Genomic DNA, 18,703 nt, shown 5'->3' with positions numbered 1-18,703 from the left:
TCAGCAGCGGACGCGGGGCTTTTACTGCCTTCTGGGGGGCACTGCCGTTCCAGCCCTGTCTGGGGTAGGAAGCGGCGGCGCCGATCTTATCCGACTCTTTAGCAGTAATGTCGTCTTGGCGCTGAAGCGCCCACCATCCGGTTCTCGAAGGTGATCATCGGTCGCATACCAATAGACATGAAAATAAAATTAGAATATTTAACATCATTTTGATTTTTTAAAATCTCACTTTTTCCCATTGGATCTTGCTTTTAACGATCCTTAACCTTCAAAACCACTAGAAATCAGTTTACGTTTTTCTGTTTTGCCTAGCTAAGGGTTTCCAATTGACCATGAATTGGCTATTGGATCTTATTTTAACAGTCCCTAATCTTCAAAGTCACTAGTCATTCTTTTTTCTTTTTTTAGATATGCTATCAAGGGCCCATGAATTTAGTTAAATTATTTCCTTTAAGTAATAACGTTAACTTGGCCATCTTGGCCAGCTATAATACTTTTTTCAATTGTAGTTAGAGCTGGAGTTTAAAATTTCTGTGCATATGGTATTGTTGCTGCTGCTGCCGTATATAAAAACAAAGTTCCATGTTTTCTTTCCAGAGATCTGTCCATAAGTACCAGCAGATAAGCCTCAAGTTTAATTTTCACATTGGTCTTTAAAATCTCTTGTATTATTATACATATTGACCTCCAAAATTATTCAGCTTTTCCACCAGTCAACCATAAGTGATAAAAAGTCCCCTCTTGATGTTCACATTTCCAGCACTAATTTCAAACATTTTACTCATCCTTATCAGTTTTTCTACCATCATATACCATCAATACTTCATTTTGTAAAAGTTCTCTTTCAAATTAGAACTTAATATATATTTAAAGCCTTTTGCACACATACTTTCCATTGTTCAAAATGGATGTTATACCCCAAATTAGTAGCCCATTTTATCATGCATTCTTTAACCTGTTCCCCTTCTGGTTTCAGCCTCAACAAAAGTTTGTACATCTTAGCAATAACATGTGCATCATTTGTACGTAATCCCCTTTCAAATTTCTTCTCTGTTTCTTCAAAATCATACAGTTTTTGGTCCAGTTTGAATCTCTCCTGTAACTATGCATAGAAAATCAATTTAAAATTTTGCCTGTAACTGCTTCTAGTTGCCATTTTACAGTCTTCTTGTGAACAATCTAGGGTATCAATATATGTCTGTATGTACAACCCATTTTTGTTCAGAGTCATTTCATATCTATATAACTTTTTGTGGTGACAGTCACCATAGTGTGTGGTTTTTTTTTTAACAAAGCTCAGGTTTGAATTTATTTCATACTTTGAATACGGAATGTCTGATGTAGTGATTATTAAAATCCCTGTTGACCACACAATATAAATTGGCAAGCCAATCAAATTTCAAGCCATGGCCTTCTAAATCCAATAATTTTCCATTTGGATGAAATAATGTAATCTGTTCTTTCATCCAAACTGAACAATAGGAAGCAAAATACAACTTCAAACCTAGTAGTGCCGTCACTTCTGACTCATGGGGACTATGAATCAGTCATCTTGTTATGTCTGAATAAATCCTTGCTCAGATTTTACAAACTGAGGGCTGCAGCTTCCTTATAGAGTCAATCCATCTCATGTTGGGTTTTCCTGTTTCCCGGCCTCAAACTTTCCTAGAATTATTTTCTTTTTCAGTGACTTTTGTCTTCTCATAACGTGACCAAAGTATGATAGCCTCAGTTTAGATGTCAAACTTGCGGCCCTCCAGATGTTATGGACTACAGTTCCCACCATCCCCTGTCGGCATGGCTAATTGCTCATGCTGGCAGGGGATGATAAGAAGTGTAGTCCATAACATCTGGAGGGCCATGAATTTGACACCTGTGTAAAAGAGTTCAGGCTTGATTTGCTCTAGAACCCACTTATTAGTCTTTCTGATGGTCTGTATAACTCTCCTCAAACACCATATTTCAAAGGAATCTGCTTTCTTCTACATGAAAACGATCAAGAACTCTATTAATTACACTTACGAAGATAGTTTTGGATAGCAACAGACACACTTTGGGCTGCCAAGTTCCAGATGGGGCCTGGAGATCTCCTGGAATTTTAACTTCAGACTACATAGATCAGGGGTAGGGAACCTGCGGCTCTCCAGATGTTCAGGAACTACAATTCCCATCAGCCTCTGTCAGCATGGCCAATTGGCCATGCTGACAGAGGCTGATAAGACAATTCTAATTTATCTGGCCACAAGGCCTGACATAGATCAATTCCCCCGGAGGAAATGGCTGGTTTGAGGGTAGGCTCTTGCATTATACCATGCGGAAGTCCCTTCCCTACCTAAATCCTCTCCACTCTACCTCCCCCACCCCCAAATCACCAGGAATTTCCCAATCTAGATCTTACAACTTTCTTAAGGAGAGTTAAGTCAAGACAGTCTTAGAAGTGTGTAGCTCTATTTACAATTGCAAATGTCAAATCTTGGGGAGAGGAAGCCACCAATGGTCAGAAGTCCAGTATTTTCCCCAATGCCTTGGGATTCTCTCTGCCTCCTCTAATTCCTGCAATACACATGCAATTTGAAGCAAGCGATTGGTATCAGGGGAGTTGGCCTGGGAAGTATGGCTTGGCTCTAAGCACGCCAAGCGGTGGAAAAGGTAGCATGAAAACTTTGTTGCAGACCAAATGCCTTCAAGCAGCTCCAGCCCCAGGGGGTGGATTTTGCTCATCACCCAAGAAGGGTTAATGCTGAAGTCAATGGCACAATGTTGGTGAAGGACCAGTAAAGGGTGGGGGGAGGGGAAGATAACTGCTGGCAGATTCAGCTGCATCCAAAGCTGATTTGAAGACCTTTTCAGAGAGATTAAGTGGCTTTGCCATCTAATGATAGCAACACGGTCCTGCTTAACCCTGGGAGTTACGTGCTTAGTCATTTTGAGGGCAGTTTGATTGGCAGCACAGAACGGCCATTGATTCTCACTGGGCTGCTTGCCGATGTTACTCAAGTGCCACCGGACAACTGTGGTCAACCGCTTGGATTTTTGCTGAGAAGGGGAAGACAGTTAGGCATTACACGTGAAAACCATGAGGCAATTTTGTGTAAGTAACTCAGGCCAAGTATTTTGCGGGTAACTGCTCATTGTGATAACGGGTTTAGCATATCTTGTGACTGGGCTGTGGCATTGGTTCTGATGCCCCTCTATTGCCTGGCCCAAACATTTACCCCAGCTTTAAAACATTAAGTGCAAGTACCCTGTAAGGCAGTTAACACTAACCTCAGATTCTCCTTTGCCTGCATTGGAATTCTTAATAGTTTGGGTTACTGCTGTGTAATTGTTGCTGTTACTGCAGAAAGCCAGCAGGGTATACCAGTTAAGAGCGTCACACCAGGGTCTGGGAGACCCACAGTTAAATTCCCAGTTCACCATTGAAGCTTGCTGGGTGACTTTGGGACAGTCAAACCAACTCAGCCAAGCCTACCTCACTGGGTTCTTATGAGGATAAAATGGAGGAGAACAGAAGGATGTCAGCCGCTTTTTGTCCCCATTGGGGAGAAAGGCAGCATATAAACAAGGTGAATAAATTTTGAATTGCTGCTGCTTCTCTTGTTTAATATGTTTAACAGTATTTGTGCATTAGTGAGGCTCGCTACAGCAAAAAAAAAAGCTTCTTCAGATATGTGAGGAGCAAACACAAGATAAAAGAGGCAGTAGGCCCACGGCTGAGTGAAAATGGAGAAACTCTGACAGAGGACAGAGAGAAAGCAGAAAGGCGCAATGGCTAGTTTGCCTTAATTTACTCCTGAAGAAACGAATAGGCTCCTCTAGAGATGGTAGTAGGCAAGGCATGGTGTCCGGGCCAAGAGGTACCTGAGAAGCACTTGGCTGCATTGGATGAGTACAAACCCCTCGGTCTCTAGATGGTATGCACCCAAGAGTGGTCAAAGAACTTTCTAGAGAGCTTGCAGAACCTTTGTCCATCATCTTCCAGACATTTTGGAGGATGGGAGACATGCCACGAGATTGGAGAAGGGCAAACTATCCCAATTTTTTTTTAAAAAAATGGGGGGAATGATCAAGGTAACGAGAGGCCAGTCAGTCTAACCTCTGTCAGGGAAGATATTGAAGCAGATTTTTAAAGGGGCAATATGCAAGCATCTGAAAGGACAACTTGGTTATCTGGGGAAGCCAGGATCTATTTGTCCCAATAGGTCCTGCCAAAACCACCCTCATTCCCTTCTTTGATCAAGTGATGAGCTTACTGGAGCAAAGGGATGCTGTCAACAATCTAGATTTCAGTAAAGCTTTCGACAGGGTTTGCCATGATGTTCTAATGGGCATGCTAGAGGACTGTAAACTGGTCTCTAGAATAGTTTAGTGGATAGGGAATTGGTTGGAGAACTTCACTCAAAGAGCAATTGTCAGTGACATTTCATTGGAATTGTCCAGTGAAGCTCCGTGAGGCTTGATTCTGTGCCTAGTACTTTTCAATATTTTTATAAATGATCTGGCTGAGGGGGTGGGAGGACTATTCATTGAATTTGCAGATGATACCCATTTGGGGGAGCAGCAAACACACCAAGCGACAGAACGCAAAGAGATTTGAACACACTGGAAAAATGGGCAGATGTGAATAAGATACAATTCAGCATGTTCTATGGGCAACAAAAACAAGGAACACACATATTGGATGGGGAATACACTTCTGGGTAGCAGTGTGTGTGAACAAGATCTTGGGGTACGGGTGGATCGTACATTACATATGAGCAGCCAGCGTGATGGAGCAACAAAAAAAAGGCTAATGGGGTCTTGGCGTGTATCAACAGAGGCATAACATCCAAAGCACAGGATGTCATAGTCCCACTGTACACTGCATTGGTCAGAGCACACCGGGAGTACTGTGTGCAGTTTTGGATGGCTCACTTCAAAAAAGGATGTGGACAGAGCAGAGCATGTGCAGAGGAGAGCGCCTGGGAACCAAATCCTACAAGGAAAGGCTGAGGGAGTTGGGAAGGTTCATTCTGGAGAAGAGATGATTTAGGGTGAGGGGAATGGTTGTTCTCTTTAAGTATTTGGAGGGTTGTCATTTAGAGGAGGGCAGCAAGCTGTTTCTGTTTATAGCAGAGGATAGGACTCCCAGGGGCATATCTACAAAAAACAGCCCCTGTGGGAAACTCTAAAACTATACCCTCTTCCCCATCTGGATGTCATCCTCCTATTGATACACCTCAAGATCACAATAGCCTTTTTTGTTGCTGTATGACACTGACTGCTCATATTTAACTTACTGAACCCTGTATCCCAAGATTTTGTTCTCACATATTACTGTTCAGTAGTGTGTCCGCCATCCAGAGAGACAGGGAAGGGGAAAGAGAGAAGGGAGGGGGAAGGGGGGAATAGAGAAAGAAATGTGGAAAGGGAGAGAAATGAGGGGAAGGGAGCAAAAGGGGGAAGGGAGAGAGTTCAGTGGCAGAGGGGTAGGGAGAAGGCTGTCCACATCATCATTCCCCGCCCCACCGCCCCCGCAAAAAGAAAGCCTCTTGTAGCTTTAAAATTAAAATTAGCTTGCTCTTAGGTGAGCGGCACTGCAGCCAGGACAAGGGTGGGGGAGGGGACAAGGCCAGAGAAAAAGAGCCCTGCTTGCCTAAGAGTAAGTTAATCTTAATCTTAAAGTAACCAGAGGCTTTTTCTCGCTGGCAGCAAAAGGGTAACATGGGCTACTTTTCTCTATCCCCTCTCCCCACTACCGCCACAAAAGCCTCTGGTTGCTGTAAAATTAAGATTAATTTACTTCCAGGAGCAAGGCCAGGCTAGATCAATTGGGATGGGAGCGCTTCCCTGCACACACACACACCCCGCCCCCCCCCCCAGGAGCACCTGGGGTCAAAAAACCCTTGCCTCCCTGGTTATGCATCTGAGCACTAGCAATAATTGGTTGAAATCATGGGCACAACGGTATCAGCTGGATATTAGGGGGCCAAATTTCCAGTAAGAGTTCTTCAACAGTGAAATTGGCTACCTAAAGGGGTGATGAATTCCCTCTCACAGGCAGTCTTCAAGCAGCGGCTGAATAAACATTTGTTGGGGATGCATTAGGTTGATCCTGAATTAAGCAGGGGACTGGACTAGATGGTCTGTATGCACCCCTCCAATACTATGATTCTATATCAGAGGTAGGGAACCTGCGGCTCTCCAGATGTTCAGGAACTACAATTCCCATCAGCCTCTGTCAGCATGGCCAATTGGCCATGCTGGTAGGGGCTGATGGGAATTGTAGTTCCTGAACATCTGGAGAGCCGCAGGTTCCCTACCCCTGTTCTATATATTTGCACCATTGTTACAGAAATGTGGTGCGGTGGGTAGGTCAGAGCAGAGACTGAGTAGCTGGCCAAAGACTGCCTGGTTAAAGAATGGGGCTTACTGATTAGCATTGATGGAGCATTTTCACTGTTCATAGTGCTTCACACGCATTATCTTGCTGCAGCCCTTACAACACTCCTGCAAAGTAGGCTAGGATTACTGCAGGAAATGGCGTGGCTTGGAGAGCCTTACCAAGGACTGCCTGGTGAACTTGTGGCAAAAGAATTCTGCTTATTCTCTAAGCCAGTAGGCTACAACAGCCCATTTTTGTCCACCAGCAGAGGACATGATGGAAAGGATCCGGGCTAGTATGTTGCAATGGTTAGAGAAGTGGACTAGGAACTAGCAGTCCTCACAGGGCTGTTGTGAAGACAAAAGGGTGGGAGATAACTATGCATGCCACACTGAGCTCCTTGGAGGAAGGGCAGGGAACATGTTTGTACCAATAAAAGGCAGGCTCCTCAGCCATATGTATGTTAGTGCAAATACCAGACTTAGCCAGTGGTGGGATCCAAACATTTTAATAACAGGTTCTGATGGTGGTGGGATTCAAACAGTGGCGGCGCCGCACTCACGCACCTCCAGTCCCTATTGGGCAGGGAGGTTGCTTTAGTAACCCCTTCTCGGCACTCAGAAAAGTGGTGAGAACTCGTTGGATCCCACCTCTGGACTTAGCCTCTTTCAGCCAACATCAGCCAACGGCTGTGGTTTATGAAAGGGTAGAGCCCATTTTGATTTGCTTAAGAGGGATATGAAGAACTGGGACAATCATGTTTAGCACTATTGAGGGTTCTCATCAAGCCCTTATTCTGACAACAGCCCTATAAGGTAGACCTAACAAAAGTCATGCTGGATCAGACCAAAACCCATAAAGTCCAGCAGTCTGTTCACACAGTGACCAACCAGGTGTTATCTCATTTTTCAGATGGGGAAAGGGTAAAGTGTCTGACTGGAATTGAAGAGATTCCAGACCAGGGACTACCATGATTGATCTCACGTGAACAGCAGAGGTCTTTGCTAAGCCTGGACTGTACCAAATTCTGTAGGTGTTTGAATGCTTCTCAGTCCCACCCCTCACCAAATTCCTTGCATACAGAAAATGGATGTTAGGCAAACGTGTTTTGCTTTCCCTTCTTCTTGACATGCTCATTTTTTCTACTTGGGGATTTTTAAAAAATGCACAAATTGTCTGTCTGATTCCATACCTGCAACTGGAAATGGCTTGTGTTTGTGTTAAACTACACCTGAGTTCCACCACAAAAGAAACGCAAGCCATGCAACTGACTCAGAAGAAGTGTCCCAAAGGCAGGGAAGTATTGTGTCTTTAGTATTAGTCCTCAACTGAGCTCCAGAGGCACAGCAAGGGGGGAAAGCGCCCAGTGCACTGGTGCATCCCCCACCCCCACCCCGTCCCACCCCAGAACGCCCCCATCCTGACCCCGCCATGTCCCCGGAATGCCCTTGTCACACCCCCAAAGGGGCACCCTTCGAGCTACACTTCTGCTGAGCTCCTATCCTCACAGCTGCTATTTGATGGTTGTTTGGGGTATGTAGGCAGCATTGGCAGCCTACCAAATTTTGAAAATCCAGATCAATGATATTAGACTCCTCCCTCTCGTTCTCGCTCTCCCTCTGAAGTCCCCATCTCCTCTTGACTCATAATAAAGGCAAGGAGGGGGTTGTCATAGGTGCTGTCAACAGTATTGCGACCCAGAAGGGTTTTCAAGGGAAGAGGTGATCAAAGGTAGTTTGCTGTTGCCTGGATCTGTATAGCAACGCTGGACTTCCTTAGTGGTCTCCCATCTAAACACCATCTAAACACTAACCAGGGACAACCCTGCTTAGCTTCTGAAATCTGATGAGCCTGTGCTAGCCTGGGCCATCCAGGCAGGGCAACAGCAAGGACAGCTAATTACCATTTACGCCATCTTTCCTATCTTATTCGAAAACAATACTAAAAGGTTCAAACTGACATGTGCTGCCGTGGGTTAAAATGGTAATAAGGCACGATCCTCTCACTATTTTTTTTCCCGAAATCATTAATTTAGAGACTTTGCTAAATACGATCGGGAAAAGAACTCAGATTACAGATCACCAAATCTTTCCAGATCCAAATCGCCCAGCAGTTTCAACTTCAGCAACCTGCTTGGAAAACGTGCAGAAATGCTGTGCTGGATTTACCAAGTTTTTTTAAAATTTCTGTTTAGTAAGAGGTCAAAGCTGCATACTTTCGTAACCGAAATATATCGATATGCTTAGGCTACTTTAAGGAAGACAAGACCTACAAGAACAGCAAGAATGCAGCTTCCAGAGTTTTGACCTGGGAAGATTGTTTGGCGCATACATCTTTAGTTTTGTATTAATGTCAGTAGCTCCTGGAGGTTTCGAAATCCAAACTGTAAAGTGCTGCTTTTGAATGGTCATGCCCTAAATGGTGCAGAGCAAAGATATCTTAAAAACTGCCTGCTTCCATACAAAGCTACCCATGCACTTTGGTCACAATACACATTACCCCCATTATTTAAGCAACAGGGCCTTCACAGTGGCGGCACCAAGATTATGGAATTCCCTTGCAAGGGAGGTTCATTTGTCTCAATCTTTGCCTGGTTTTTGCTCTTTCCAAGGGCATTTGAGTATCTAGACCAGGGGTAGGGAACCTGCGGCTCTCCAGATGTTCAGGAACTACAATTCCCATCAGCCTCTGTCAGCATGGCCAATTGGCCATGCTGGTAGGGGCTGATGGGAATTGTAGTTCCTGAACATCTGGAGAGCGGCAGGTTCCCTACCCCTGATCTAGACATTATGCTATACTATGCTGCTCCACCTGCCCCACTGTTGTGTTGTAACTTTACAATTGCTTTATTTCCTTTTTATTGCTACTTAATTGGTTCTGTGGCCTCCTAGGTATGTGCATGTGAAAGGCAGATGCTAACATACGTTCAATAAGCGAACTAATAAAGGCAGAGTGGAGATATCAGCTGCAGGAGGAAGAACCACAGCTGCATGAGGGTGAATTGTTTCAGCGGGATTTGTGCAAAATCCTGTTTATCTGCCAACAGATCAGCTGGCAGGATTAGGTTATCAAACTGAGGGATTAGACAGCTGCATTTCAGCCTGAGATTCACAGGCCATGCTCTTCATCTGATTCATGCAAGGAGACCTACAGGCTTTGTTATCACGTTGTTCACACTAACTTTATTCTTGCATTGCAGTTACCCCTAAGCGTTCATCAGAATGACCCAACCACAGGCTGACTACCTCTCCACCGCAGGCCCCTACAGCTATGAACAGCCCCTTCCCCCCGTGGCTCGAACAAATGGTGTCACCCAGGTGCCCCCGGCCAAGAAGATAACCTTCTACAAGAGCGGGGATCCTCAATTTGGAGGTGTCAAAATGGCCATCAACCAACGCAGCTTCAAGAGTGTCAATGCCCTCATGGATGACCTCTCCCACCGGGTCCCCCTGCCTTTCGGGGTACGGACCATCACGACGCCAAGGGGGGTCCACTGCATCAACACTCTGGAGCAACTGGAAGATGGAGGATGCTACCTGTGCTCTGACAAGAAGTACGTCACACCCATCAGCTTTGGTGCGCCCAGCCGGAGGGCTGCCCCTCCACGGAATAGCCGCCCGACCAGTGCGCTCAAGAGGGTGGCCCAAGAGGCCAAGCGGGAGGATTATGCAGCAGCTCTCGCCCAGCAGAGTCCAAGGATACCAAAGAAAATCACGTTGGTTAAAAATGGAGATGTATCAACCGGGAGGCCAATTATCCTCAACAGAAGGAATGCCCGGAGCTTCAAAACACTCCTGGATGAAATTTCTGAGATCATGCAGTTCACAGTGAAGAAGCTCTACACAGTTGATGGGAAGAGGGTGAGTCTTTGCAGTTTAGATAACAAAGGTCTGAGTTGGGCCAATGAGCCAGCCAGCCCAGTCCTGAGGATATAACAAAAACTGTTAAATGCAAAGGGGCCTCGCTAGATATAACGAGCTCAGCACTTCCTTTGCTAGAACTCTGCAGCACTAAGCTGCAAAATAAAAGAGAAACACAAGTTTTTTCTCCAACACACTGGAGAAAAGTCTGTCTAATTCATTTTCCCCTCACTCTTCCTCCAAGAAAACTGGGATGGGGTATTTTGTTTCCGCTTTCCCATTTTATTCTCACAAGAAGCCTGTGAGGTAGGTTTGTTCAGGTGTGCACAAGGGGCCCAAGATCATCCAGTAAACCCCATGGTAGTGCAAGGATTTGAGCCCAGCTTTTCCAACCTTTCTCCAACTTTCTAACCCACCCTTCCCCAACACACGGAGGTTAAACCCAAGTTGTACTAAGCATAAGCATAAGCATTGTTATTGTCATTGTGCATGCACAACGAAATTTACAGCAGCATTCCTCGATGCACACAATGTCAGACTCATACCCCATCCTCACTTTCCCCTTCCTCCAACCATCCCTACACAGCCCCAAACACATCAGCACGAAGCCGCAGAGTTTAGCATAGCCACAGCTCTAGAGTAGAAGCTGTCTCTAAGCCTCTTTGTCCTAGTTTTGATAGACCTGTATCTTCTGCCGGATGGTAACAGTTCAAAAAGAGAGTGTGCTGGATGAGACAGGTCTCTCAGAATATTTTGGGCTTTTTTAGGCTTCGGGAATTATAGAGTTCTTCCAAGGAGGGGAGAGGGCAGCCGATAATCCTCTGTGCAGTAGTGATCACCCTTTGGAGCGCCTTCCTATCTGCCACTGTGCAACTGGAGAACCATACACAGATGCAGTAAGGATTAAGACACTCTCTATAGCACAGCGGTAAAAGGACACCAGGAGTTTTCCATTCAGTTGTTGTTTCCTTAAAAGTCTCAGATAGTACAGTCTTTGCTGGGCCTTCTTAACCACCGCGGCAGTCTGTACGCCCCAGGTCAAGTCCTCTTTAATCATGACACCCAGAAATTTAAAACTAGCCACCCCCTCTACTTGATCTCCATTTATAGTCAACGGCTGAATTTCTGAGCTATTCCTTCTATAGTCCACTATAAGCTCCTTTGTCTTGTTAGTATTAAGAACCAGGTTATTTTCCCTGCACCATGAGAGCAGTCGGTCCACCTCACTCCAATAGGCAGACTCATCCCCTCCAGAGATGAGCCCCATCACCGTTGTGTCATCGGCAAATTTGATAATGGTGTTACTATGATAGACAGGAGTACAATCATATGTATAAAGGGTGAACAATAAAGGAGAGAAGGCTTCAAAAAATAGTACTAAAGAGAAGGCTTCAAAAATAGTAGTCTTTTGAGCCTGTTATACACAAATGAGGCAACAAAATTGTTCCTGGTCTATACCACCTCAAACGGTATATAGGTTGTAGGGAAAGATGAATGCCTCACAGAAGAAAATCTCCTGCACATAGAAAACCAGTACATTAAGAAAAAGGCTGGGTTAAAACTCTTAAACCTGGCTTCTACTTTCTACATGCAGGGGATGTTTCAAAAGTGTACAGAAAAATATTCAATCGTATATCTCACTCACAAATTTCAAGCAGGCAGTCCAAGAATAGCAACAACCACTCATCTGCTCTCCACAAAGCCTTCTTTCAGCAGAAAGAACCATTTAATGATCCCAGTGGCTCAAAGCAGGCTGGTGGGGGTGGAAAGCACCATCAAGTTAACATGTTTTCTAGGCAAGAGAAGGACAGAGGTGGTTTGCCACTGCCTACCTCAGCATAGTGTCCCTGTGGCTTCCTGGCTGGTTTCCCATCCAAATACTAACCAGGGCCAACCCTGCTTACACTTCTGAGATCTGATGAGATCAGGCTAGCCTAGACCAGGGATCTGCAACCGGCGGCTCTCCAAATGTTCATGGACTACAACTCTCATCAGCCCCTGCCAGGGGCTGATAGGATTTGTAGTCCATGAACATCTGGAGAGCTGCAGGTTGCAGACCCCTGGTCTAGACCATCCAGAGGCCACAAAAGGTTGCAGAAAACACCAGTCCAAAACCCACCCTTTCTAAATGTATAAGGTCAAATAACCTAAGGTTCAACGGAATGGAAAGCAGAAAGAAAGTCGGAGGTCAGCAGGTGGTTAGGAAATCTGCTTATTTCACTGCACAGGTGCAGTTTCGATAGGGAAGGGAGACGCAGGGATTGTGCTGAAGAATTCAAGGGAAAAGTGTGCTGTGAGGAGGACTTGACAGAAGTGAGAGAGGAGACATCCCACAGCTGTTCCGGGTGGTAGTTCTCAATTAAAGGGCCAGAGAGCAGGAAACAGCTGAGAGTGGTGAAGCCAAAGGACATAGGCAGGGTTAAATCAGGATACTAAAGCAGAGAGAGGAAGGAGGGCAAGCCCATGGAAGGCTTGGAAGGTATTACTAGCTAATATCCATCGACTTACTTCACTTTTGCAGCTTTCAAACCATGCCCCAGAGAACTGGGGAATTCGTTAGAAGCTTATCAGAAGTTTCTTATACAGAGGGTCCCTAATGACAGACTACCTTGCCCTGTGTTACTTTCCCCCCCGCCCCCAAAAAATGGGTTATTCAAGAATCACACTATCTGTGATTATTTTTAAAAATCCCGGATTGCAGCCACTTCTGAGAGAACGGCCAGGTAGGGAGGCACTTTTTTCAGCCGCATGATCCTTAAAAAAAAAAATTCCCGATGCCCATCTTAATAGGTGCGCAGGGGCAAAGGGTCGTAATGTGAAACAGCATGGCTGTGGGGGTTCACTCGTGCATGTCTGCAAAGCTGCGGGAGGTAAATTTTAAAAAGATGAGCCTCCATGTAAAGGCATGCACCCCAGCCAATGCATTTGCTGACCACGGGACGACCAGCCTTGTGAATGGCCCAGGGCCATGCCGGATTAGTTTATCCCAGCTGTAACGCGCTTTACGTTTGCTGTGCGGAAAGGGCCCAACTTATAGCAACTCCAGCAAGGGGCTTTCAAGGCAATTGAGAAGCAGAGGTGGCTTGCCATTGCCTTCCTCTATGGAATCTTCCTGGGTAGCCTCCCGTCCAAGTACCAACCCCGCTTAGATTCTGAGATCTGAGGAGATCGGGTTGTACCATGTCATCTTTCCTCCCAGGGGAACATTACAGCTCCTGAATTCTTCTCCGATGCTGACAAATTCCTCTTCTTCTTTCTAGTCAACCTCTCCAAATCCACACACACACAATGCCTTGCGTGCCGTTTGCAAAGCGTTCAAGAAGCCACATCTTGGTGCATTCTTGTAAAAGCAGCCCGCAGTGTCCCAGCCATTTTAGTGTGAAATGCCAGGGAAAGGAAGAGGCAGCAAGGGAAAAGGGAGTGATTTTCTTTCCTGTCTGCCTGGTCACAATAAGTAAGATGGGCAGGAAGGAAGATGTTGGTAACGAGGAAGAGGGATGTTTTCTTTGAGCCATTCTAAATTAAGGATTGATCTGGTATGGACTTGGTATTTGGTAAAAATTGGCATTTTTTTAACCAAGCCCAATCCAAAGGTGGTCTCATGGAGTGTTGCCAATCTTTATTGAGTCAGGAGCAGGGAGTCCCCAGACTGGCTAAGCCTATTGGTAATTTGGGCATTTTAAGAAAGGGTAGGAGGCGCAACCCCAAAGGATGTTTTTTTAAGGATTTTTTTGCAAGTATCAGTTTGATGTTGAACCCCTCCCTCCCTCCCCTTGCATACTACCCCTCCCTCCCTCCTCTCCCTCCTCTCCCTCCCCCCTCTCCCTCACTGCTCTTCCCTTGCATGCTACCCCTCCCCCTCCCTCCCCTCTCCCTCTGCTAGGGTGGGTGGGCCATGTCCAGATGCCGGCCCCCTCCCTCCCTTCCCTTGCATGCTACCACTCAATCCCTCCCCTCCCTCACTCCCCTTACCTTGCATGCCAACCCTCCCCCTCCCTCCCTCCCTTCCATCTCCCTCCGCTAGGGTGGATGGGCCATGTCCAGATGCCAGGCCCCCTCCCTCCCTTACCTTGCATGCTACCTCTTTGCTCCATTGTAGCCAATGGGGAATTTCTGAGTGTGTAGGCAGACTGCACATTTTTGAAGATAGAGACACCAGACTTTAAGGGTGGCTCCAGGAGGGGCCTCCTGGTAATAGAATCCAGGTTTGGAGACCTTTGCTTCTGGGGATTCAATTTTTGGGCCCCCAAAAGACTTATTTTGTTTCCCCGCTCCTGCACATTAAAGCCTGTGGGCTGAGTTCTCTCAGAACTCTCTTAACTCCCCCCCCCCACTCCAGAAGCAAAGCTCACCAAGCTTGGATAAGCTATTACTCATAGGCCTCTTGGAGGCCACCTTGAAAGATCCTGGTGCCTCTATCTTCAAAAATGTGCAGCCCTGCCTCCAGGAAATTCCTCATTAGGCTAAGCAATGGAGCAAAAGAAATCACTGCAAAACAAAAGAATCTTGGGGCAAATTTCTTGGAAGAGGATGTATTTCTTTAAAGGCTGCAGTGACACCCAAAATTTCATAGGGTATCATCTTGTTAACTATTCTTATGATGCCACCCAAGTTTGAGTGATGTTCAGGGGGACCAAAGTTATGGTCCCCTCAAAATGGGTAGCCCCCATCTCAGGTTAGCTCCCATTGAAAACAATGGGGATGGGGCGCATTCCATTTTCAGAGGCGTCCCATATAACTTTGATGCCCCTGAACCAGAACATTTATCACTGGAAACTCAGATTTAGTGGCTATCGCATCCAAGGGCAGTCTCTGGATGATGCCCTGAAATCATGGTGCTGCCTAGCTTTAAAAAATGCTACCTCCTGCAGGCTGAAGAAAGCACCAAAAAATACCCCCAAAAATCCCAAATACCTTTGCATTAGCAGATTTGTTTTATATTTAGGCAGGACATAATCGGACAATTTTTGTCCGATATGTGCCCACCCCATTTCGAGCCCAGAATTCCAGCCAAATTCTGCTATTTGTTTCTTTATCTCTGAGATCCCCAACCCTCAAAAGTGATGCTGTTTCAGGAATTGGGAGAATCCATCCAAAACAGCATCACTTTCAATTACCCTTGTTTTAACCGGGGACCCTAGATTCTCCCTCTTTTAAGGTGAGATTTAAAAGAAGAATTTGGAAGCTCCCTAGTTTTAAACCACCCATTGAAAGTGATGCTGTTTGGGGAGTGGATTCCTGTCTTGGAAGGAATGTTTTGTGAGAGAGAGATGATGCTGACATTTGTTTATGGCAAATGTTTTTGCTATGGGGGTGATTTGTGAGAGATTTACATGCTTAATACCCACTTGCACTGGCTTGGAGTTGTTTCTCAGGCTAACAACCTACCTCATAGGGTTGTTGTGATTAGGAAATTAGGAAAAGAGTTGGTGGGTAGAGAGCGATGTATGTTTTGATGGGAGTGGGAGGTGTTTGGTGAGCTGGTACAAAAAATCATTGTTTGGTCATGGTGGGGGAGGGTGGCTGCCCATACGCCCGGTGGGGGGGGGGCGCCAAACTCAGGTTTTGTCCCTGGGCCCCAGTTTGCCTAGGTATGCCCCTGTCAGTTATCCTTGAGAAAATATTTGCTTTGTAGGGTAGACTCTTTGTTTGTTTATTATATTTGTATGCCACCTTTCCCCTTAGGAGCTCAGGGTGGCTTCCATTATATAAAATACAAGAAATACAATTCTTTTTTTTAATTACAACATTGGCATAAAGCTGTGAAATGGATGGAACTGTGAATAAAATCTCAATATGGTAATAGTAATACTAATAGGGGGAGACGAGTAAGCAAGAGGGAGGCTAAACGTTGGTAGAGGTTACTGCTTACACTGCTTCTGCCTCAACTATAAGCCTGGCATTATGCCCTGCTGAGGTCCCTGCCCTCTCTAAACCATACTTATCCCAAGCTCCACCACCAGATCTCTAGGAATTTCCCAATTGGGAGATGGCAACCAACACACATATGCATTTGTTGAAATGTTCATCCCCGTGCGCATATGCCCCTTATTTAAGAACTCACCTGCTCTTTCCTTCGCTGCCTTCCCTTTGTCCTTAAGTCCCAGTTGCTCTCACTCTTTCTCTCCACACAGACAGTTTTCTCTCAACAGTCACAGAATTTTCTAGAATGTTCCTCCCTGGTGCCTGCAACATGGATGATAGAGGGGGGCAGTTTGAACAGGCAGGAAAATCAGGTGATACCTACTTCCTGAGCTGTTCCATTTCAGCCTAAAGTTGGTGGGAGACCTGCCTGCCTGATTCAATGTTCTCCTTCTGTCTCTAGTTCCCACACACCTTCTGTGCTCACAGAGGAATGGCAAGAAGGGGAGGCTAGGGCAGACATTTTCCCCAAAACGGACAAATGTTCAGATACACATCATTCCACATCTGTAGCCTGAAATGAAAGAATCCCGAAAAATAAACATTATCACTTGATGCATCAGCATAGACAGACAGACATAGCTTTTGAAGGGTCAGATCATTCAAGAAAACTACCTGGTTGTCATCCATATTACACTCCTGCATGGTGTGTCAGTACTGTTAGCCTCATCCGCACAATCTCCAGTGTCAAGATGAGAGTAGGCTAGCTAAGGCCATAGTGAGCTCATATAAGAGGTGAGCTTCAAACTGTGGACTGTTTGGTGATACAAGAGGGCTATCTTCTTCAGGAATTGTTTGCTTCTTTGTTTTCTTGAAGGAAGGCGGAGTTTCTCTTACTGTCTCGTCATTCTTTGCTGAATCCTTTTGTTCCCTTTGAAGGAGCCCAAGAGAATAAAGCAACCATGTAGGCATATCAAGAGATGTATACTGTTTATAGCATCTATGTAGTGTTGAAACAAAGTGCTAAGCCAAGTCTTAGTTCCAAAACCTAACTGGAGTTTCAGGGCCTGCTGAAAATTTTTATCAAAGGCCTAGATATCTGTTCATACTCCAGGTCTTTTAACCTTTCCACAAAGAGAGAAAACACCTGAGACTTGATCTTACTTAGAAAAAGCAGGGCAGCAGGGAACGAATTAGCCCTCAAGAAACTTTGTAGTCCTTTCAAAGTTGTTGTGGTTTCTCTTGAAAGTTGCCTTGAATTTCACTTCTGGAAAAAGTTCATTGGGAATCTCTACTGGCCAATAAAGGAACTCCTTGTGGAGCTAATTAGGAGGTGTCCCTCAGTCATAATTTCATGTGGGCGAAAGAAGTTGGGAAGGAGCCTGAATTTGATCATGACACACTTAAAATAATCTGTAAGAACACAAAAGGTACCCTGGCAGATCAGATCAGTGGTCCATTTAGTCCAGCATCCTGTTGACACAATGGCCAATCAATTGTGCTGTAGATCCAACAAACAGGAAATAAAGGCTAAGGCTGTTCCCCTGGGGTTGCTTCTAAACACTGGCATTTAGAAGTGGGTCGTGTTGATTTCAAATTATGTTCCAGGGAAACCTGAGATGCCTTGGAAGCTTATCATGAATTCCCTAGAAGTGACAAAAAATGACAGATCTCTGTCCATTTGGGCCAGTGGGAAACTACCTATGTATGCAGCCCTACTTTGGATGTTGGCTATTCAGACAAGGAAGAAAGGATTTAAAGGAGTAAACACATCAAGCCCTGCTTGGCCATTAATAAAAAATGAGCTTCTCACTTAGTTATCAGCATTTTTAGGGGAAAACGTTGTGTCCTTTAAAACCCCACATTCGTTTCACTTCAAAGGCCTAGTAGAAGCATGGCCAATCTTGTTTTAATTGGGAGTGGAAGAATCCCCTTTTCATGAAATATTTCTCTCAGGGCCAATCGATGCAATACATTCTTTGGTACAAGAGTCTTTAGCCTTCTAAGGCTAAGTGGCTGACAGTTCAGCACTAGGTCTAATTTTATTTTAATATTTTAAATTGCTTTTTAAAGAACTCAGAATAGTTCAATAATAATTTAGATCACCCTTTATCAAGCTGTAGTTCAGTTTTCTGCAAGCCTGCGGGTTAAACAAGGCATGAGACAATTATTGGCCTTCAGGGTAGTTTGCAGCCTTTCTCCATCTTAGGTGGCTCCTAGGATTGCCGAATGTCAGAAGAGACAGAAAAATCCTGCCTCTTTAGCAGAGGCTTAAGGCGTGGAAATGGGCAGCTGATGCTTGTCACAGAATGGTCCATTCCTCACAGCACAAATAAAACATTTTCAGGCAGAAAAATCAAATGTTTCCTCCAAGAGCTTCTAGCCCAAAACATTTTGGAAACATTTTATTTCCATCTCAACTCATTTTATTTGATCTTTCAACTAGTGATCTTTTTTTCCAAAACGATTTCAAAATGTTTCCTCCTTGCTGTGCAGAGATCAGGAAACATTTTATTTCTCCTGTCCAATTTTTGAAACTCTTGCTTTCATTTCTCTGCCACCAGCCATTTTCTGCTGCTTCAGTGATCCTCTGTGCTGAAGTTTCCCATGGATGTTT

At 45.1% G+C, this 18,703-nt stretch overlaps 1 protein-coding gene across 1 annotated transcript in view; it reads left to right on the top strand.

Annotated features, from left to right (window-relative positions):
• RP1L1 (RP1 like 1) overlaps positions 1-18,703 on the top strand; it is a gene marked incomplete at its 3' end in the record, with an annotated part of 38,446 nt that overhangs the window by 7,459 nt on the left and 12,284 nt on the right. The window contains exon 2 of the mRNA XM_048504696.1: positions 9,564-10,224. Coding sequence (XP_048360653.1) covers positions 9,586-10,224 — 639 coding nt within the window. The remainder of the gene's footprint in view (positions 1-9,563; positions 10,225-18,703) is intronic.

This window comes from Sphaerodactylus townsendi, linkage group LG01 (genome assembly GCF_021028975.2).
Source record: "Sphaerodactylus townsendi isolate TG3544 linkage group LG01, MPM_Stown_v2.3, whole genome shotgun sequence".
NCBI lineage: Eukaryota > Metazoa > Chordata > Lepidosauria > Squamata > Sphaerodactylidae > Sphaerodactylus > Sphaerodactylus townsendi.
The sequence above is the reverse complement of the archived record's forward strand: the minus strand, read 5'-3'. Positions and strand labels throughout refer to the sequence as shown.